Source organism: Taeniopygia guttata, chromosome 37 (assembly GCF_048771995.1).
Source record: "Taeniopygia guttata chromosome 37, bTaeGut7.mat, whole genome shotgun sequence".
Classification (NCBI taxonomy): Eukaryota; Metazoa; Chordata; class Aves; order Passeriformes; family Estrildidae; genus Taeniopygia; species Taeniopygia guttata.
Window position 1 is genome coordinate 4009335 of NC_133062.1, and position 21892 is coordinate 4031226.

General features: G+C 51.5%; 1 protein-coding gene and 1 pseudogene across 1 annotated transcript; one reads left to right on the plus strand and one right to left on the minus strand.

Moving 5' to 3' along the window:
* The window catches only part of LOC116807532 (uncharacterized), a 1256502-nt pseudogene that overhangs the window by 769962 nt on the left and 464648 nt on the right, over window positions 1–21892 (plus strand).
* Window positions 1278–9061, minus strand: LOC140681581 (uncharacterized). The gene is made up of 2 exons (XM_072921515.1): window positions 8921–9061; window positions 1278–2451 (listed from the first exon to the last, which is right to left on the minus strand). The coding sequence occupies exon 2, from the start codon at window positions 2422–2424 to the stop codon at window positions 1768–1770; it is 657 nt and encodes a 218-aa protein (XP_072777616.1). The 5' UTR covers window positions 2425–2451; window positions 8921–9061; the 3' UTR covers window positions 1278–1767.

Below are 21892 nucleotides of genomic sequence, written 5' to 3' on the forward strand. Positions count from 1 at the left end.
GTCAGACAATGGGACTCATTTCAAGAATAGCCTTATCAACACCTGGGCTAGGGAACATGGCATTGAGTGGGTGTACCACATCCCCTACCATGCACCAGCTGCAGGCAAAGTGGAGAGGTACAATGGACTGTTAAAAACCACCTTGAAAGCATTGGGTGAGGGATCTTTCAAGAACTGGGAGCAGAATCTGGCAAAAGCCACCTGGTTAGTTAACACCTGAGGCTCTACCAGTCGATTGGGCCCTGCCCAATCTCAGCTTTTGCATATCGTAGATGGAGACAAAGTCCCAGTGGCACATGTCAGAGGTTTGTTAGGGAAATCAGTGTGGATCAGTTCTGGCTCGAGTACAGACAAACCCATTCGTGGGATTGTCTTTGCACAGGGACCAGGTTGTACATGGTGGATAATGCAGAAAGATGGAAGAACACGATGTGTACCTCAGGGAGATCTGATTGTTGGGTGAGAACTATGTGTAAATATCACTGTTTGCTGAATATTACTGCCATTGTCTGTGTATAGCTGTATATTGGATGTATAATATATGTGTTTGTAGGGTTTGAATATATATATTAGTTTTAGTAGTAAGCTGACGATATGGGGATAAGGGGTGGAATGTCCTAGGTTGACTGTATGATGCCTTTATCCCCAATCGTCTGCTCTGTTTATGTTGAATAATAAGTTCTACACCTTTAAGACTTGTTCCAGGAGTGAAGGGGGGTGGGGGGGGAAGAAGCGCGGAGTTTGTTTTCAAGAACTGCACTCCCTCCTCCACATTCCTGCTCCTGGACTGTTTCATCTGCAGATGGACAGACAGCGAGAGAGCTCTCCTTTGCTTTTTTTCTAGTTAGTTTTAGCTAGCTGAGGCAAAGAAGTTCCCTGGACTGTGGTGTTTTCCCTTTCTCTGGACCTGCTCTGGACTGAACACCCAGAAGAGCAGCAGCAGCAGCACCTGTGGCCCAGTGGGCTGGGCCTGGGCCGTGGCATTTCCAGCGCTGGAGGGACTGATCAGAGACTGAGTGAGCCCAGCTGCAACCCAGGGGATTTTTCTGAGTTTATCTCTCTCTTGGAGTGGCGGGAAGTTTTATTGTTTAATATTAAGTTTGCTTGTTTAATAAACAGGTTTTTTCCACTTTCCTCCAAAGAGGTATCCTTCCCGAACTGGTTGGGGGGAGGGCCAATTGAATCTGCTTTCCTAAGGGAACCCTTTTAGGGTTCTTTCCCTAAATTTGCCCTGAACCAGGACAGTTATCCACCACAGAGAGACGAGGACATCCGAGTTTAGACCAAAGCCAATTTTATTGAGTGTACCAGGTTTTTATACAGGGATTTACTTCTATGGTGCTTATATAGGGCTCTATTTTTGGTAACAATTTCCCATTGGTAACACATTCTTTGTGACATACAGTAACCTGGGAACATTTATCTTATCACAAAGTCTCACACCATGTTGCTTGGTCACTTCTTGCCCAGGGAGACTTAAACTGTGTCTGTGTCTCCCACAGTTTCGGCTCAGTCAGGCCTCAGATATCGGGCCCCTTTATCAGCTCCATTGCTTTACTCTCTGTTTTATTCCCCATACGGGGGCACCAGGGCTCTGTCCAACGGGGGTCACTGGGGATCATCCAGCCCGGATCCTCCCATGGGGGATGGAGCTGGAGCAGCGCAGCAAGCTCTTCTCTCACTCTCTTCCCTCACTCCAAGCTCTTCCCTCACTCTCTTCCCTCACTCCAAGCTCCTCCCTCACTCGGGGCACTCACAGGGCTTCAGTTAGTGGTGCCTCCGTTGGTGCTGGGTCAAGTGAGAGCTCCTGGAGAATCTCTTCCCACACTTCCCACACTCATAGGGCCTCTCCCCGGTGTGGATGCGCCGGTGCACGGTGAGGTTGGAGTTGCGGTTGAAGCCCTTCCCACAGTCGGGGCAGCGAAAGGGCCTCTCCTCTGTGTGAATCCGCTCATGTACGAGGACACTGGAGCTGGTCTGGAACCTCTTCCCACACTGGGGACACTCGTAGGGCCTCTCCCCAGTGTGGATGCGCTGGTGCCTGGTGAGGTTGGAGTTTTGGCTGAAGCCCTTCCCGCAGTCGGGGCAGCGGAAGGGCCTCTCCTCTGTGTGAATCCGCTCATGTACGAGGAGATTGGAGCTGGTCCGAAACCTCTTCCCACACTCCCCACACTCGTAGGGCCTTTCCCCAGTGTGGATCCTCTGGTGCTGGATCAGGTTGTCGCTCCGACTGAAACCCTTCCCACATTCCAAGCACTTGTGGGGCTTCTCCCTGCCATGAGACTTCTCCACCAGCTCCGAGCTCCGGCTGGATCTCCGCCCGCCTTCCTGGCTCAGGGGGGCTCTTTCCTCCCCGCAGCTCCCTGGGCTGGGTTTGCAGCTCCTCCTCCTGCAGCATCTCCGGGGCTTTTCCTCCTCCTCCATCCAGACACGCCCAGGGAATGAAAAATCCTGGTTTGGGGTAAAAAACAAGAGGAGAGCACCTTGGACTGGAGATTCTTCCGTGCTTCAGTTCATCTCAGGAAGTCATTGGGAATCTTGTGTCTGTAAGAACCTCCAAAACACCAAGATTTAGCCCAAAAATCCCACAAACTTCAAGACACAGATCAAAAACTCCCCAAACATCACAAGTCAGCAAAAGCCTCCTCCAAAACATAAAGATTCAGCTGCCACATAAACCAAAGCACCAACATTTAGCCCACGAAAGCTCAGAAACACCAAGATTCATCCCCTGAAAATCCTGGATCTCCCTCCACAGTCACTGGCGGCATGTGGGGGAAGCAGCGCTCCTGGGGCTGGGGGGAGGCTGCAGATACAGGGAGGGGTGGAACCTTCTGCTGCTTCCTCTTTCTGCTCCTCCTCCTCCTCCTCTGGTGTCTCTCCTCTTCCTCACACTCCTCTTCCTCCTGATATTCCTCCTTCTCCTGCACAATCCCACCTTCTCCTGCCACCTACATTGTTTGACCATTTTGTTCCTCAAGCCTGCTTCTCCTTCCCTTCTCCTCCTGCCCCCAGGCCCAGCACCCACTGCTGGCTCCCTCTTCCCCCCAGACCCACAGCATCCCAGCCGAGGGGCAGGGATGGAGCTGGGGCAGGTCGGGCTGGGGCAGCGCTGGGCTCTCGGCCGCTCCCGCCCGCACTCGGTCCCCACCGCAGCCGCTCCCGCCAGGACAGCGCGGGGGGGCCCGGCCTTGGCGCTGCCCCACTCCCACCTCCCCAAATTCCCCTCGCGGGGGCGATGGGGCCGAGGCGGGGAGTCCAGTTGGGGAAGGCTCAGAGGGCCAGGGAGATGTACACAAGGGAGTGACAGGAGAAGGAATCGGTTTCAGAAAATGTTATTAATTGATGACACAGACTGCTGCTCAGCCAAGGTCCTGCTCTATTCATGAACTTCCAGAAGAACAACAAAGACTTAACAGAGCCATGAATATCGTTTGCTATATAAAAGCAGGAAGCATATTAAGGGAGTATGTAGTAGGTGGATCGGGAAGTCTGTAGCTCTCAAGTACTTCAGCCAATGGGGAAAGCAGAGGTAGATGTGGCCAGGAGAATTAGGGTGAAATGGAGGCTGTGTCCTCCAACAGCATGAGAGATCCCATGGGGAATGTCCCATGGCCTCTCCCATTTTTAGAAATGAAATTAATTTCACAGGACTCCTCTGTCTGCTTTGTGGACAGAATCCTCTGGTGATGTCAATTTTTCCACACACCCTGGGGCAGGGAGTGCAGCTGAAGGTGCCTCACCCACTTTGGGTGATCGGCTCCCTTGGCTGGTGGCGGCACCGGGGATTGATTGGGGACCCAGGAGTGACCAGGAGACAGACGAGTGACACATCAGGGAGGTCTGTGAAGAGTCAGCAGGGAGAGAGCACTGAAAATCTCATCAGTGAGTGCCCTGGGATCTTCGGGGAGTGAACACGGCAGGGCACCCATGGAGGGGAGAAAAGGGAAAGCCAGGGAGGGGTCCTGGCCAAAGGGAGGATGATCCCAAAATGTCTCTGAAGGGTCCCATGGGAGAATGCTGAGGTAGTTTGCACATTCCCCCAGAGGTAATTAAGGACATGGACACCCAGGAGGGCAATAAGGGAAGGGGAGAAGGGATTTGGACAACAGGGGATGGATGGTGTTGGTGCACTGGGAAGAGATTGGGTGAAGAGGAGTGTGCAGCAATATGGTTCAGGAAAGAAGCAGCAGGAGGAATGTGTGTGGTAAGAAAAAGGATGATGGCAAAGAGGAGGAACAGAAAAGTACTCAGGATGGGGATGTTTTTCAGCAGGGTCTTATCCTGACAATTTGCCAGCTGATACTTTGAATTCCCGGTTTCCAGGAGAGGAAAAGCAGGAGGTCAGGATGTCAGGGGTTTCTCTGTGGTGGGCAGCGGCAGCAGCGGGCGCAGAGGTGCGGGACCGGGAGCAGGGCTGGGGGCCTGTGGGGAGCTGCGGGGCCGGGCCGGGGCTGTGGGGCAGCCGGGGCTCAGCGCCGGGCGCTGCCTGAGCCCACCAGCCCCGGGCAGGGCCGGCAGTGGCCCCCGGCCCCCAGGAGGCTGCGGGACGCCCCGGCCGCTGCCCGGCCCCGGGGAGCTGCCGGCCCTGCCCGCCGGGGGGGCCGCCTTTGGACACTGCGGCAGGACAGGCACCGGCTCTGCCATCCGGGCTGGGCAGGGGACCCTGAGCACAAGGAGCAAAACAAAGCAACATCTGGGAAATGCAGAGTGCTCATGGAAGGTTCAGGATTTTCTGTTAAGGATTTGGTTTGGGTCCCTGCAGAAAGGAAAGATTTTGCAGAAAGCTCAGCAGCTCTCAGAGGATGAGCACCCACAGGCAGTGACCGGGGCTGCAGGAGTGGCAGAAGAAGGCCCTGCAGCACTTGGGCACAAAGGAACAGCAGCTGAAGGCAAGGAGGGATGAGCAAAAGGCCAAGCTGAAGGCAAAGGCCATGGCAGAGTTCCCACAGCCCCTGAGGGACCAACCCCAGGGCCCAAGGGGGCCCCAGCACCCAGGGGACGGCCTCGGCCACAAGCACCTGGCAGAGGCATTGCCCTCCTGGCCAGAGCAGAGCCCACCCAAACAGCCCCTGGGAAGGAGTCAGGGCTCCAGCTGCAGCCCACAAGGACACTGCAAGCACAGACAGCAGCACCCTCAGGAGGAGCGAGTCCACCCCTGCATGGACATGGATTGTCAGGGCTCTCTGAGCTCCCATCCCACCGGGGACCCACCACACTGCAGCCCTGGAGAACATCCCGGCTGGGTCTGCATCCAGAGGAGGCCTCTCCTGATGGACACAGGGGCCTCTCCATCCACTCTGAATCTTACACCTAAGAGGGGAAAATTGTAAAGGCGTGTTTTCATTATTAAGGGAATAAATGGGAAAGCTGAGCTGGTATCATTTGTTCAATCCCTCTTAGGAGCTGTGGGGGATAGGTTTGAAATAAACCCATTTCTTTTCTTCCTACTGTGATTCATATTAACTAGGAAGGAAGTTGATGGTGGCATTGTAATACTGTAAAAGGTGATACAGAGGTTATTGCTGCTGTACCTTTGTGTCAAATGTCTGGACTTTTTAACCCCAGACAGCCTCCATGCTGTGGTATGGACAGGAGAAAGAGAGCAAAACCTGAGAAAATGAACAACCAAAAATATTGATGCCTCAGCTGTGGCTCTTCCAGACTCAGAAAAGAAATTGGAATTGTAGGTGAATGTTCAACAGGGCAATGCCAAAGGAATTCCTGGGCCAACAAGTTTCACCCAGTGGCCACAGTGGCCTCATTGTCTGCAGAATTTTTCAGCCACAGCTTCAACGGGAACCGAGGCCCAAAACCTGATGACAACAGGATCTCCAACTGTTCCAGTCTGCCATCAAGTTCAAGCTTTGATAACCAAAAGAGCCTCGCAATGGATGAGCAGTGCTCGGTTATTACAGTGTGAAACTTGTTCAGTGGCACAGGAGGATTCAGAACTGAGGACAGGGGAAGGGTTTAACCCAGCCTCCTGTTTGAACAGCCCCCAGAGGGGCTGGGAAGAAACCCAGCACTGCATTCAAGTGACAGAGCTCCAGACCCAGCCTGGGGGAGATTCAGGAGACATTGCCTGGCCTGAGGCAGAAAATGTCTTTGTGGATGGCTCTTCAAGGGCAGCAGAAGGGAAAAGAGTTCCAAGACACGCTGTTATTGAGGAAAGGGAATCAGACAAAGCCCAGGTTACCCCCCATGGTCAGCTCAACTGGCACAGCTGTGTGTGCTTGTAAGAGCCTGGAACTGAAATGCCCTGAGCAGGAAGGCTTCAATATCTTCTGGTGACACCATCTCACCTAACAGGGGGCAAATGCAATTCTGATTGCTCAGCAACCCCTGGATCACTTTTAAAGATATTTCTAAAAGAAATCATTCCAATAAAAGGCATTGAAAATGAAAGAGACTCAGACAGCAGAGCTCATTTTACAGGAAAGATCCTCCAGGGGGTTATGGCAGCTTTAGGAATACAATGGGACCTCCAGAACCCCTGGCACCCCCAGAGCTCAGGCTGGGTACAAAGAATGAAAGGGGAAAGAAAGAAACACCTTTGGAAGCTGGGGATAGAAACCAAGATGCCATGGGTACGGCTTTTGCCATTGGCTTGGGCAAGAAGAAGAGCCAGACCCAGGGCAGATATTCAATTATTTCCCCTTGGAATTGATCTCAGGAATTCCTTACCCTGAGAATTCTCCACCTAGTGCAGGGTGGAGATAAGGGATGCACAGTTAAAGCAGTCTGTGGCCAGAATCCCGTCTCTGGTGCAATCTCTCCCCCAGGAAGCTGGGCTGGCACAGAGCCTGCCTTGGCACTTTGCTTTTGCCAACATCCCAGCAGGACATCGGCTCCTGCCTAAGGAGTGCAGAGCAGCACCACTGGTGGCCAAGTGGCGTGGCCCGTGCCAAGTGGCCCCGAGGCCAGAAACAGCCGCCAGCACAGCTGAGCACGGGGGGACCCCTCAGCCTCGGCTCCAGGTCTCTGCAGCCCCGGAGATTTGCACTTCCCGCCTGCAGCAGGAGGATGGGAGGCCCCCACTGAGCCTGCACTGAAGGCAGCGCAGCAGCAGCCAGGGCTCCACAGCGGGGCAAGGCCCTGGGCCTGCCCACACATCCTCTGCTGAAATCCTCGGCCTGGCCACCCTCCTTTGGCAGCTCCAGCCACCGGGGACAGCCCTTGCTGCCACTACTGCAGCTTCAGCGCTCTCTGGGCCTGCCCTGCCACAGCTGCTGGGCAAGAGCACGGGACAATTCCACTCTGGCTCTCACTTACACTCACACACTGCCCTGCCTGCCATGGCATTGATGGAAAATACACCAGCTCATAGACTTTAACATTGTTAACCTTTCATTTCTCTACTCAGGCTTGCTTTGCCTTGGCTCTGGGGAAAGAAATGTTAAAGGTTTTGTTAAGAGATGTTACACCACTCAACGGAGATGAGTTTAACATCTCAACACACTGGGAATGGCCCAAAAGATACCCACAAAGATAACGACCAGCAGCAAAACATCAACCCCAGCAGCAAACAGCAACCAACACCTACCCCAGACACTGCCAGGGCTGCAGACACCTGGTCTGCAAAAGGCTGAGAAGGAAATCCAGCACTTCCCACCTCATTAACAGCAGAAGCAAAGAAATCCGGGGCCACAAGGAAACCAAATACTAAAAACTGCACAGCCTGAAACTACATAACATTTAACCAGTGGATTTAGACTGGTTCAGACTGTATCAAGTTCGGGAAAAATCAAGTAAAACCCACGTGTCATGGAACGATTTTCTCTGCACGCCCGGGCTTTGTGGGGATGGAATGATTTCTGCAGCACATCCTGGCCAGAATTAAGGAATGCCTTGACTCTTCCACTAAACATAGTGGTAGAGTTTTTCTTTTTTCCTGCAGTTTCAGTGCAAAGTTTATAGCATTGGAGTATTTTTTGTAATAATCCTACTTCTATATTGCCGGTTGGGTTTGGTCAGGGATGTGAGAATGAGTTTTTACTCCAAGGAGAAAGAGAAGAAAGTTAATTGCTTTGGAATTTTTTTTGTCTGTGTTTTATGTGGCTCTTAGAGATACCAAAATTTTGGTCTGCATTTTTCAACGTTCACCTTTAGGCTGCACTTCGTAAAACTAGAAGAGATTTAAGTGTGACCCTTTTACCCATAAACAGTAAACAGATGATCTGAAGGAAAAAAAAATCAGCAGGTTGTGGGGGGGCCACATGTGAGGCTGCTGAAGCTGCTCTGGAAGAGAAGCTGCATTCCAGGCACCCACGAGGAGCTTTAGAAATGCAAATTAACACTGCTGGGGCAAAGGGGGGACAATGTACCTGGCTCTTCTTGCCTGGGGCAGGAATTGGCTGATTCCCTCTGCCCCTCACCCCAAGCTCTGCCTGCTTGCACAGATGGAATCTGCACAGCTGAAGGCAGAGCCCATGGTGAGGATCTGACTCTGAAACAGAAATGGCTGAAGCTGCAAAGGGAAACAGCAAATGGAGAATGTTGTGAAAACTTCACTGCCAGGGGTCCCCCCTCTCGGGGTCCCCGCTGGGGCTCCTGGGCCTCTCCTCTCTCTGCGCTCCCGCCCAGGGAAGCCGCGGCTCTCCCGGGGCTCCCCAAATCCGGGGTCCCCCCGCCGCTCCCGCCGCTCCCGCGCGGTCCCCACGCGGCCCCGGCAGAGCTCGGAGGGCCCGGCCGGGAAGCCCAACCCGCACCGCGGGGGGACCCGCATCCCCCCGGCCCCGCCGGGCTCTGCCGCCACCCGCACCGGGACCCCCCAAAAACACCTCCCGAGGACCCCCGATGTCCCCCCGAGGGCAGCTGCGGCTCGGCCTTGGAGCCCCGCCAGCTCCACACATCCCCCCAAAAACCCCAAACCCAGGGAGCCCCGGGATATTTGGGGCCAGCTCCCCCTCCCAGGCACCTGCGGGATGGGGGCGACGCTCCCGGGGTGCTGCGAGTTCAGGCAGAGCCGGAGCCCCGCGGTTCATCCTCCCCCTCCTCCTGCTGCTCCCGCTGCCGCTCCGCCTCTTCCTCCCTCCTCCTCCTCCTCCCCGCAGCCGCGGGAGGGGCGGGGATGGAGCCGGGACAGGTCGGAACGCAGAGAGGGGTGGGGGGATGCCAGGAGTGACTGGGCTGTACTGGGATCATACTGGGAGCAGCTCCTGGGTGACTGATCCTACTGGGATCATACTGGGAGTGAGGAGGAGCAGCGCGGTGGCTCCAGCGCTGGGGCTGGGGGCGCTCCTGGCGGGCGAGGGGGAAGTGGGACCCCGGGCACCGAGACCCTGAATCGCCATTGCCGGCACCGGGAGCCCCCCTGCTCCCCTTATCCTGCACAGAGACCCCCCTGAATCCCCCATTTCCGGACATCAGGGCCCTCTGCTCCCCTTTTCCCTGCTCCCAGCCTCTAGATTTCCCGTGTGCCTGATCCTGGAACGCCTTGGAACACCTTGGACCCCCATTGCTGCCTTTCCCAGCCCCCAGCCCCACCTTTGTGCAAAACCAGAGACCCTCTGAACTCCCCCTTCCCAAACACCCCGGGTGTTCCCACCCTGGTACCCCTTTTTGGGAAACCCTGGACTCCCCTTTCCTGGGCTCAAGGACCCATGGAACTCCCTTCTACCTCTCCATCCCTGCCCCCCCATTTCCGTGACCCTGAGACCCCCCTGCGCCCCCATTCCTGAGAACCAAGACACCCTTTTACCCCTTTGCCCAGCACTGAGACCCCCCTGCACCCCCTTATCCGGCACCAACACAACCTGTTCCCATCCCCTGCCTCTCCCAACCCCCAGCCCCACCCTTTTCCCTGACCTGGGACCCCTGGGTCCCCATTCCTGCCTTTCCCAGCCCCCAGCTCCTCCTTTCCTTACACTCAGGAGCCCTGGCATCCCCTTTCCTGGGCACAGGATTCCCTGGACACCCCATCCCAGCTCTCCCAGTCCCTGCACCCCCTTTCCTTGGCTCTCAGCCCCTGAACCTCCTTCCCAGCTCTGCCAGCTCTGCAGGTCCCCCCTTTCCTTGGCCTGTGGACCCCCCTGGATCCCCAAACTCTCAGCCCCCTCAGCTCCCCCAAATCTCCATGTCCCCCCAGTTTTCCACTCCCTGCAGTTCCTGGAAGTGGCGCTGTCGGAGCCCGGCCCGGGGGTCCCCCAGTCCTTGATTGTGGGGGACGTGGACGGGACCCCCCGTGAGCGCTGCGGCAGCGAGCGGGGCCGGATGGAGGCACAGACACCGGGGATGGGGGTGGGAGCTGAGCTGGGATATTGGGACAGCCAGAGCTGGGATATTGGGACAGCCAGAACTGGTATATTGGGACAGCCAGAGCTGGGATATTGGGACAGCCAGAGCTGGGATATTGGGATAGCCAGAGCTGGGATATTGGGATAGCCAGAGCTGGGATATTGGGATAGCCAGAGCTGGGATATTGGGATAGTCAGAGCTGGGATATTGGGATAACCAGAGCTGGGGTATTGGGACAGCCAGAGCTGGGATATTGGGACAGCCAGAGCTGGGACATTGGGATAACCAGAGCTGGGATATTGGGACAGCCAGAGCTGGGATATTGGGATAGCCAGAACTGGGATATTGGGATAGCCAGAGCTGGGATATTGGGACAGCCAGAGCTGGGATTTTGGGACAGCCAGACCCTGCTCAAGGACAGGAACCGGCCCGTGGCTGACAGTGACCTGGAGACGGGGCCGGTACAACCAGATCAGGGGCAGTGGGGGGAGCCGGGGCTGGGCTGGGATCAGTGGGAATGGAGGACTCTGAGGGGCTGGGATGGGATCTCTGGGGATGGGAGGGATCTGTGGGGCTGAGATGGGAATCCAGGGAGCTCCAAGGGGCTCCCAGGGGCTGGGACACGACTCCATGGGTCTGTTCTCTCCTTGTTCCCAGGTCTCCACACAGTGCAGGGGGTTTCCAGCTGTGACCTCCTGTCCAACAGAGCGTCCATGGATCCCACCAGTACGGCTATGAGGGCTGGGATTTCATCTCTTTCCTGCTGGGATCTGGGAGCTTTGCAGTGTCCAGCGGTGCTCTCTGGATATCCCAGAGGTGCTGGGAATCCAGAGGGATCATGGTGGAGCAGATGAAGCATTACCTGGGACACACCTGTGTGGAAAGGCCCCCAAAATATATCAGATATGGTCGGGAGGCTCTGGAGCACAAAGGTGGGTGTAGGAGGGGAAGGGCAATTCCTATGGGAATGGGGGATTCAGGAATGGGGAACTTGGGAATGCAGGAATTGCCATGGAATTTCCATGGCCAGATCTCACTCTCATCCCAGTCAGGTGAGAATTCCATGGATGGATCTCCTCCCTAACCCACCGCCATGGGAATTCCATGGGGAAATGATTGGAATTGATAACCAATCCAATGAGAGCTGTGCAATGAGAAGTAATCCCTGCTGGGATTCCATGGGACATTGATCCCAATCCTTTGCCCAGGCTGGCTCTGCTGTGCCCGTAGCTGCACCAGGGGAGTGCCCTGTCCCTGCCCTCAGCCCAGCACAAGCCTTTCCTTGGGTGTTCCGTGCCCTGCCCAGGGCAGGAGGGCACTGCCGGAGCGGATTTGGTGGCCCCGGGCACCTGGCTGGTCTGAAGCCACTGCAGGGGCTCCTGGGGAATGTTCCAGAGCAGAGCTGAAAGCAAACAGCCGTTTCTGGAGGGGATTCTGCCCCTGGGCCTGTGCTGGGAGCCCAAGGGCAACAGCCCAAAGTGCTGGGGCTCAGTGTCCCTCGGCCAGGCCGTGTTCCCTGGCTGTGCCCTGTCCCTCAGCTGTGCCCTGTCCCTCAGCTCTGTGGGGCCAGGTGTGGCAGCAGGACCTGGGGCAGCCCTGGGGGAGAACAACCCTGAGCCCCAGCTGGGCCAGTTCCCCCAGTTCCCCCCAGGCCACTCCCAGCATGGGCCCTGTGGCTCCCAGTCACCCCCAGTATGGTCCCACTCACTTCCAGTTACACTCAGTGTGATCCCAGTATCATCCCGGTCACTCCCAGTGTGATCCCAGCATGATCCCAGCATGTTCCCAGGTGTTCCCATTCACCCCTATAATAGTTCCAGGCACTCCCAGTATGGTTCCAGTCCTTCCCAGTATGATCCAAGTATGAACCCAGTCACTCTCATTATGGTACCATTTGCCCCCAGTAAGGTCCCAGTCACTCCAAGTCACCCAGTATGATTCCAGTCACTCCCAGTATGATTCCAGTCACTCCCAGACAGTCCCAGTATTACTGCAGTAACTTCCTTTATGGTTCCTCTGTGATCCCAGTCACTCCTGGTTAATGCAGCCTGGGGTCCCAGGGGTCCATCTGACCCCCGGGCTGCCGCTGCCGTGGGTGTCCGGATAGCGCTGCGCTGTCAGGCTCAGCCTGTCTGGGTCCCTCGGCTCAGCTCCCAGCCACAGGCAACTTAGCGAGCACCTCTGGAGTGATTTCAGCTCTGTGAGTTCAGCTCTTGGTGATTTTGCTCTGTGCTCACAAGTGCCTCCTGCAGACACACAGGGATAGAGAGAGGAAAAGGCTGTATGTGGTTCCACAGCGATGTCCTTTATTGCCAGCTCCTCTGAAGGGATGCAGTGACAGTTCTTCTGCTGAACTGGGCAGAAATGGGCCTTTATATGGGGTACTGGGGTGTTGGAAATTGTCCAGTCGCCAGAGTTGAGAAGAATACGACCAATAGCCTTATTACAGAGAGATAAGAAGGGTCTGAATGCAGAAGAGGGGCTTCTTTGGTCCCATCACCGTGACTTAGGCATTTCTTATCTTAGGTGAGGACCGCCAGGGAGGCCTTGCAGGGCCTCTGACTGCTGCAACTCCACTTTCTGTATTTAGGAAAAAGGCGTGCCCTATAGTTCTTTTAAAACAGTGGACAAGGCATGAGAACATAGCTAACAAAATCACAATTAGAATGAAAATCCACAAAATTCCCTTAGCCAAAGATGTACCCTATCCCATTAATCCCCTCTGACCAAAAAGGTCATTGACCCAGTCTGGGTTGCTTTCTACTTTTAAGTCCTTCACAAGTTCCTTCAGTTTCTGGATGTTTGCGTGGATGGATTCTGAGCGTGAAGGGAGATTGATGCAACGCATCCCTTCAAAGTCTTGGCAGCCATGTCCGTGGGCTAGCAGTAGGAAGTCTCGTGGTTTCTTCTTCCTTTAAAAGATCACTTAGGGTGGCAGAGGTAGCATTGGCTTGCTTGCTGAGCCAGCACCCTAAGTGATTTATTTCACCAAGGGCTGCAGCTACCGAGGGTAGGAAGAGGGAGACTGCAATCTTTTTTGGTTTGTTCCATCGTATAATTTTGGATTGGAATTTTCATCAAATTCTGTGTAGGATCTTTTGTAGTGTTTTAATTTGCTTTCTTTTTTCCAATTACATAACAAGGTGATATTTGGAGTAAGGGTAGAAAGTTTTCCAAGGCTACAAGGACCTCCCTGGAGCTGCAAGGGGTTCCCATCCCATAGTCGGTTACCACAGATGAGAAACGTTCCCTTGGGTAATACTTTGGGGTGGAGAGAGCATGCAGAGATCACCTGAGCGGTGTAATTGCACCAGTTGTAGTTCCCACTGTGTTGGCCATTCCGAGTGAGCAATGATGGTCACATCCGCACCAGTGTCCAGCATCCCTGGGAGGTGGATCTTCTCTCCTCTGTAGCATAGACCACACTCGCTATTAGGCTTACTTGGTCCCACAATTTGTGCCCACATTCTGTAGGGTTGAGAGGAAGCTGTTCCCTGTGATTCTTTGGGAGTAGAAAGGCTTGTGCGATCAGAATTCCTCATGAAAGGAAAAATTGTGAGTCTGTGCAGCACAGCTGGACTGAGATTTCTTGTCCTGGGTGCACTGTTTGTACTTTTGGAACAACAAAGATTTCCTCTGGGCCATGGAGAGTGTCACCTATAATTAAAATGTCAAAAAAAAGCCCCTTTTGGCCCATGCTTTCCTGTGGGAACACGATAAACATCCTTATCATTAAAGTCAATGGACAAAGCAGTTACCAACTGGCATCGTGTTCCCATCTGTGTCCCTCTGTGGGTTGGATCCTCTCCAGGTGGCCTGGAATCTCCTGGGATGATGCATGGTTGGGTCTGGATGGCTTTTGATTTGTTGTCTTTGTGCGGGGCCTGGCCGCGCTCCACTGGGAGTTTCCCAAACACTGCTGGTAGCGCTGCTGGTTCTGGGGTCTTTGGTAGGTGTTTTGGGGGTTTTGGGTAGGTAACCTGTCTGGACAGTGTTGCAGCATTTTTGAGAGAAAGAGGACATGAATTGTGAAAGTTGAGCTACTCCAGTCTAGGCCTCAGATTGAGGCCTGGTGGGGCCTTCAAAGCCTCTGACGCAGTTAGAAATTCAGAGCTTGTGGCGCAGATAGAAATAGTCTTAAGGTGTTGTGGGGACCATTGGGTTGTCTGGGTGTGAATTAGTATAGGTTTTATGGTGTAAAGTGTAGGCCGTTTTAAGGAAAAGGTAAACAATGTTAGCCTACCAATTAGAGTGTCTTTGTTTCTGTAAACTATGTGGAAGCTTATATAAACTACCGCCTTATCTTGAATAAACGGAGAACGTTGCATTAATCATATTGGTTGGATGTGCGTTTGTCTTGTCCAGCTTTCCGTTTTTCTGAGATTCCCTGGCTTTAAGTGGCGCCCGAACAGGGACTCAGGAGGCTCCGAAAAGGCTGCCAAATTACTTTTAGAGTAACGGGCAGTCGGGTTTGAGTCGCGCAACGAAAATTCAGGTCCAAATCGCCTCATGGTGACGGGACCGGGATCCCAAATTCACTTTTTGTGAACGGGGATCAAGTGGAACGGAGCAGAAGTCTCCAAACTCCGAATTGGGCAGTTTCCCAACGGGAGGAAAAAGACTCTTCGCATTGTTGTTTGTTTGCGAGAGTCCGTTGGAGCAGTGGGAAGACCTCAGCGTTCACAAAGGACCCGAACGGCGGGTGTGGACGTGGCCGGGGCCGGGAAGCTGGAGCGGAGTTGCTGCCTTGCCAAAGAAAAGCGAGAGCGAAGCAACCCGCAGAGGTTTGGAGGTAAGCCGCGGACAGAAAGAGAGGGTGAAAGTTCACCATGGATGGGGATCTGCAGGCTTCAGTGCGGCTTCTCTTTCATATTCTCTCAAAGAGAGCTGAAAAAGTTAAAGAAGCCGATTTAGAACAGTTGGTCCTTTGGGCAAGAAGCAAAGGCAAGCTGCAAAAACCTTTGCTGATTTTTAGTGAAACCGAATGGCAAGAGTTGGGGCAGCTGCTTTGGGATGCAGTGATAGAGGGCAGAAAAGACAAGAAAACACTATTGGAGCTCGGAGGCGTTTGGAAAAAAGTTTTACATACCTTACAGAGCATGGCCGCGGAGAAAAAAGCAGCAGAAGCTGCAATTCAGGCATTTGAGCAACCCACATCAGAACAGACAGAAGTTCAGAAGCCATCTCGGGTTGAAAAACTCTTTAATGTTTGTAATATGTGGCCAGTGCGTGGGCAGAAAGCTCCAGTCAGTCTCTCTGTCAGGGGTTTTGTAGCTTGTTTGGAGAGAAGCACAGAGCCAGGAGGAGTGGGGCCGGCTGACACGGGACAGAGCGGACGCATGGCCGCGGCCGGGGCGGAAGTGTGCTTGCAAGCAGCGGATGTTAACAGCTCGGCGGTCCCGCGAAGTGAGGCAAACCAGGAAGTGGCCCTGCCGGGTGCCTCGGGAGGCGGGGAGACACCTGAGGAGGCAGGCGGAGTTGGTGACGAAACAGGGCTGAGTCAGGAGGAGGAACTCAGGGGCGGAGATCAAGGCGGAGACCAGGGCGGAGACGGGAGCAAGGCGGCGTTGGCCTCTCGCCCCCCCGCAGCGGCCACGGCGGCGGCTGCCGCGGGTGCGTGCATGCGCAGAGGAGCGGCTCGCCGGCACCTGCCAGCAGCGGCGGCAGCGGCAAGCAGCCTGGCGCGGTTTGGAGGGGCTGGGCACCCCAATGCTAGCGGAATGGCAGAAGCAGCCACCCAAACAACACCAGAGCAGAGCCCTGAAAATGCCAGTTCTCACTCCACCACGGTAGCTCTGCGCTGCCCCCTCCCACCGAGTTCAGATTCTGACGACTCAGAGCCAGACCTTTCTGTTGTCAATTGCAGCAGGGACAAGCGATCACAGAACAAGATACAAAGACCAAATATGTTACAGAAAGAAATAGCCCGCCTTGCCACCCTCTCAAATCGTCAGGCTCAACCAGTGGAACCTTCCACTGGCCAGCAATTGGCATCGCCAGCAGTTTTAAAAAATCCATTGCAGTCCCGATGGGCATCAGTTGTGAAGGATGCTCTTTTGGACGGTGACTGGAAGGCGGTCAGCTCCCTGGCTTGTCCTGTTATAGTGTCTAATGGGAATGCCATCTGGGAGCCCCATGAGTTGAAAATCCTACAATCAGCTAAGCAGACAGTCACCACTTATGGGATCAGATCAGAAGCAGCCAGGAACATAATTCAGTATATATTCACAGCAGATGTGCTTTGTCCTGGTGATTCATCTAACATTGCATCCCTGCTCCTGACACCTTCCCAATTTTCATATTTGAAAGGGAATGGAGGCGGTTGGCAATTGAAGAGGCCAACAAACACACAAATGTGGGAGACCCCTTTTATGGAGTCCAGCCAGATATGCTGACTGGGCAAGGACCATATGCAACCAATCAGGTACAACTTACCTTTCCTGTTGAAATACATAAATTGTCACAGCAATTGGCCCATCAAGCTTTGCTTTTGGTACCGGACAAGAAAAAGTCAGCATCCTATGCCACCATAAAGCAAGGAGCCACTGAACCATTCGGACAATTTATTGATAGGCTGTCAGCTGCTTTGAAGGACGCACCTGACGTGCCACCAGACGTTCAGGAACATTTATTCCGATCCCTTGCTTTTGAGAATGCTAACCCACCCACCAGAACCATCCTAGCCACCCTTCCTCAGGGCTGTCCAGTCGATGAGATGCTTGTCAGAGCCACACGCGCAGAACAGAGCAACCAAGCTGCAGCATTCACCGCAACCATCCAGGATGCAATTCAACAACAAGGACACATCATTGCAGCTGCTTTATCAAGCAACAACACAAGGAGACAGAAGAAGTAATGAAAAAGTATAGCAATACTGAGTGTTTTCCATGATGCCAAGAAGGATGGACATTATGCAAATCAAAGTTATTTCAAATACAATGTGGATGAAAATTACTGTAAAAAAAAAAAAAAAGATAGAAATGTTAATAATGATTTAATTGCTAAAAATGTCTTTGAAAACAAAGATTTGAGAAAAGTCAGTCAGATGGAATGTTGACATTGAGTTCACAATTTCTGTTTTTGAGTTTTTATAGATAATAAGATAAATGATAATTGTCCAGTTTTTATAGGTAATGATAAGTAGTGATTGTTACTAATGTTATATGAATGCTTTGACAAGATTGTTTTAAACTATTTTAAACATTTCTTGTTGATAAGCTGATCATATAATGTAAGTTGTCTGATTTTTGTGATAAGAATTATTATTAAGATGTTAAGATATTGAGGTATTGTTTTAATATTTACAGTCAGTTTTCATATGTTTTATTGGGGTTTTTTTAGGTGATTGATTGTAAGATGTATTTTTCAGGATCCTGTGTGTTTGATTTTTTAACTACTCATGTGTTTTCTTTATCCAATCTTCTATGCAGCTGCAGTTCATCTTCTTTTAAAAATTTATAGTCCAAGTTCTGGTTCAAGATTTCAGACTTCAAATTTTCAGATTTTTGAAGAAAAGGTTTGTTGTATTTAGAGAATTTTTGTTTTAAAAACAAATTTTAGACAGGTTCAATTATTTGATGTTTTGATAAATTATTAATAATAAGGTTTTTTACTTATAACTGTTATTTTTAAGACTTTTGTTTTAAACATATCCTCCAATTAGAGTTCGAGCTCTGGCCAGGCTCTGGCTCTACGTGGATGGTGTGATTGATCCAGGTGTTTTCTGCATCAAAAAAGTATTCAAGTCCTTTTGGCTTGACAATTTGACCATACAGGACAGCTGAGCCTCAAAGGGAGTTTGGAGAAACATGATCCGGACATGTTTTACCCAAATCTCTGTTGTTTTAAGGTTTTTCAGCTGCTGCAGACTCTGGGATGACAATTTGATAGTGTAGCACTTGATAACCGTGATTTTATATGTAATATTGATTGTGTATTATTTGATTGATTTTTATTTGTTGTTAGTTTCTTTACTATGTGCATTGTTTTGTTCTTAATGTTTTGTCATGTTTATAACAAAGATGTTGATATTTCCATTTCTTCATGCAAGTTTTAGGGAACAGAATTGAGAGAGGACCCTCCAGTCCCAGTGGGGGTGTTGGGTTTGTTTGTGTTTTAACAGGTGCAGAATCTGGATGGATTTCAGTAAAGAATGTGGAACTTATCAATTGCAAGAGGGCACTGATCTCTCCACAAGTGGATCAGAGGATGCACAGCAAAAGTGGATTGTGCAAAGATTTGTGTTTCACCCACAGAAGATCGTGGGCTTTGAGTTTTTTTTAATAAGTGTGTTTTTAATGATGTTATAGAACTTTTTTTGCTAAGTTTTAATAAGTTTTAGTAATACCTGTGATTTTTCTGTTCATCTTGCCATTGTCTTTCAATGGCAAAAGAAAAAGAGGGAGGTCCCAACGTGGATCAGCAGAAATTCTACTTGAGTGAGTGTTTTTACCCATCCAACCAAGAAGTCGTGTGATGGACAGGACAGATGCTCTTGCTGCATTGATACGAAAAGGCAGAAACAGAATTTTAAAAATAGATGAAAAAGATATCAACCCGCAGTGATAACAACGTGAACAACAACAGTTTGCCTGGAACATCCCTGATGAATCCAGTTCTGATGAAAATTAATTTTGTAGAGTACAGAAAAATAAGTTGAAATATTATAAGTGTGAAGTTAGATTTATCAGAAGTTAGTTTATTAGAAGTTATAGTTTATGTTTAGAATTAAGATTGTTTTCTTACTTCTTTTTTTTATCTTTATAGTTATTTCAATTGTTATACCGTGGTTTTTTTTTACAGTGTGTGCAAAAATTAGTTCATTGCGCCTTCACTCCAGCCTGAGTAGCTCAAAAAGAAAAAAGAGGGAATTGTTGCAGCATTTTTGAGAGAAAGAGGGCATGAATTGTGAAAGTTGAGCTACTCCAGTCTGGGCCTCAGATTGAGGCCTGGTGGGGCCTTCAAAGCCTCTGACGCAGTTGGAAATTCAGAGCTTGTGGCGCAGATAGAAAATAGTCTTAAGGTGTTGTGGGGACCACTGGGTGTGAACTAGTATAGGTTTTATGGTGTAAAGTGTAGGCCGTTTTAAGGAAAAGGTAAAAAATGTTAGCCTACCAATCAGAGTGTCTTTGTTTCTGTAAACTATGTAGAAGCTTATATAAACTACCGCCTGATTTTGAATAAACGGAGAACGTTGCATTAATCATATTGATTGGAAGTGCGTTTGTCTTGTCCAGTTTCCTGTTTTCCTGAGATTCCCTGGCTTTAGATTCCACCTCTAAAATTCCCTATATCCAACGGTTGCTCCCAGACAAAATCTGCCAGTACCATCAACTCTGGCTGGCCTTGGCCTCTGGTGGCTGCCCCTGCCACACTGGGGCTCGGTTCGTCCCTTCCCATGGAGATCACTGTGACACTGTGGGCACCTCATGGAACCAAGGGGATCATTGTGGCACCACTGGAGCCCATGGAACCAAGGGGCCATGGTGACACCGCGGGGCTTCATGGACCCAGAGACCATTATGACTCTGTGGGGCCTGATGGAACCATGGAGACCATTCCGACCCTTCAGGGCCTGGTGTCACCAAGGGGGCATTGTGCCACCTCAGGGCCTCCTGGAAGCAAGGGACCATTGGGACACTGAGGGGCCCCATGGAACTGAGGGAACATGGACCAGGGTGCCTGCAGGTGGACCAGGTTAATCTTCACTTGTCTCTCAGTGCTAAATAGAACAGGGCTAACAGCAACACCAGCCACTGTATGATATCATTGGTATTTGGAGTGGATCTGAACCCTTCGAAAACTGGTGGGGCAGACCCAAAGAGATGGTTAAAGGGTTGGGAGAAAATTTCCCCTGGTGTCATTTCCTCACAGTAGGTGCCATTGTTAAAGTAACCCCAAAAGCACAGTTAGTGTGTGATAGCTGTGAATCCATGTGCCTGCTTCCCAGAGGAAGTTAAAAATCCATGAATTCTTCCCTTTATTCACCCATAGAACAAACCGGAGAACAGCCACAGCAGCCTTGGCCGTAGGAGCCATGTTTAGATAAGGGCCTGCAAATGGAGAAATGCAGCCACGGTTACGTGTCACCCAAACCAGGGCAGGCTGGAGCACAGGGTGCCGCTTAACGAGGTTTCTGTAGCAGCACAAAAATTGGATTCCTCAAGAACTGTTATTCCCTTTTTTGTTTCTGCGCCCTCGAGCCGCATGTTGGGTGCCAAAATCTGTCTTGGTTTGCAAAGACAGGAGTCTGCTAAGGAAGGAAGGAGCCTCCCCTGAAATGGGAAAAAAAATGTAGACCCCTTCCCTCAGAATTGCTATAAATTTGAAGTTAAGGGGGGCTCTCAGGCAAAAATATGGGAGCAGGAGTAACTGTTCTGTATTAGGGAAGAAAATAAAAAGATAAAATAAACAATGCAGTGAACCAACCTCTAACAGATAGCAATTGAATACATCTTGCCTTGCAATCTAGGACAACAACTTACTCAGCATGAATCACATCCATTTACCACATCCCCTTACCCTCAGATATTGCCCACCTGGGACTGACATCCCAAAACGTTTTTTAAAAACTATGGATTTCTCTTCATAATTAAAACTTTAGTTAAATTTTAATTAAATGAATTAATATAATTAATTTTAGCATAATAACTATTAAAATTTTTTTTGTTTATGCATAAAAATATTATTCAATATTTTATTATTTCATCTTAACGCTTGTATAAAAAAATGTTTTTTGCAACGAAAAACTTATTGGTCATTGGTTCTATGTAACACAATTCCCTTCATTAATTCATTGACCGCTATTGGCTATTGATTTTGCCCTCTTTATTCTAATTTTCTTTATTTTTATTATTTTTGTCATCATTTCTTATGATTTTCACAGACAGGGTAGGAGCGGCCACTTTGGAACCCATGGAGACATTTCTGGGGCACATTTGGGGCAGTTTTGTGTCTGGGGAGGGAATTCAGAGAGAACTTGAGGGTCTGGAGGACACCTGGGGGAGCCGGGTGGGCACTTGGAGGGGCACTCAGGGATTCTGGGGGGCAGTTCAGGGTCCGGGGGGGCACTCGGGGGTCCGGGCCCCTGGAGGTCAGGGAGAGGAATTTGGGGCCCTTCGGGGTCCGGGGGAGCACTCGGGGGTCCGGGGCCCTGGAGGTCAGGGAGGGGAATTTGGGGCCCTTCGGGGTCCGGGGGAGCACTCGGGGGGCTCGGGCGGGGCTCGCTGGGGCGCGGGGGCTGATGGGAGTTGTAGGCGCGGGTACGATGCGGTGTAACGGGGCCGCACAGCATCACGGGAGTTGAAGGCGCAGCACCAGTGGCTCTCTGCGGGGCGCGGGGCATGACGGGAGATGAAGTCACGGCTGGAACAGCGCTGAACGGTTTAACAATGGTTTAACAACGGTTTAACAATGCGGAAGACCGCACAGTTTAACAATGGTCCCTTGGCTCCATGAGGCCTTGCTGTGTCACAATGGACTTGGGGTTCCATGAGCTTTCCTACTGCCAAAAACAGTCTCCCTGGTTCCACAGTGTCACCATGGTCCCTTTGTTCCATGAGGTTCCATAGCAGAACCTTGGTTCCAGGGCCACCTTGGTTCTGTGTGACCTTGCAGTGTCACAATGGACCTGTGGTTCCACGAGGCCTTGCTG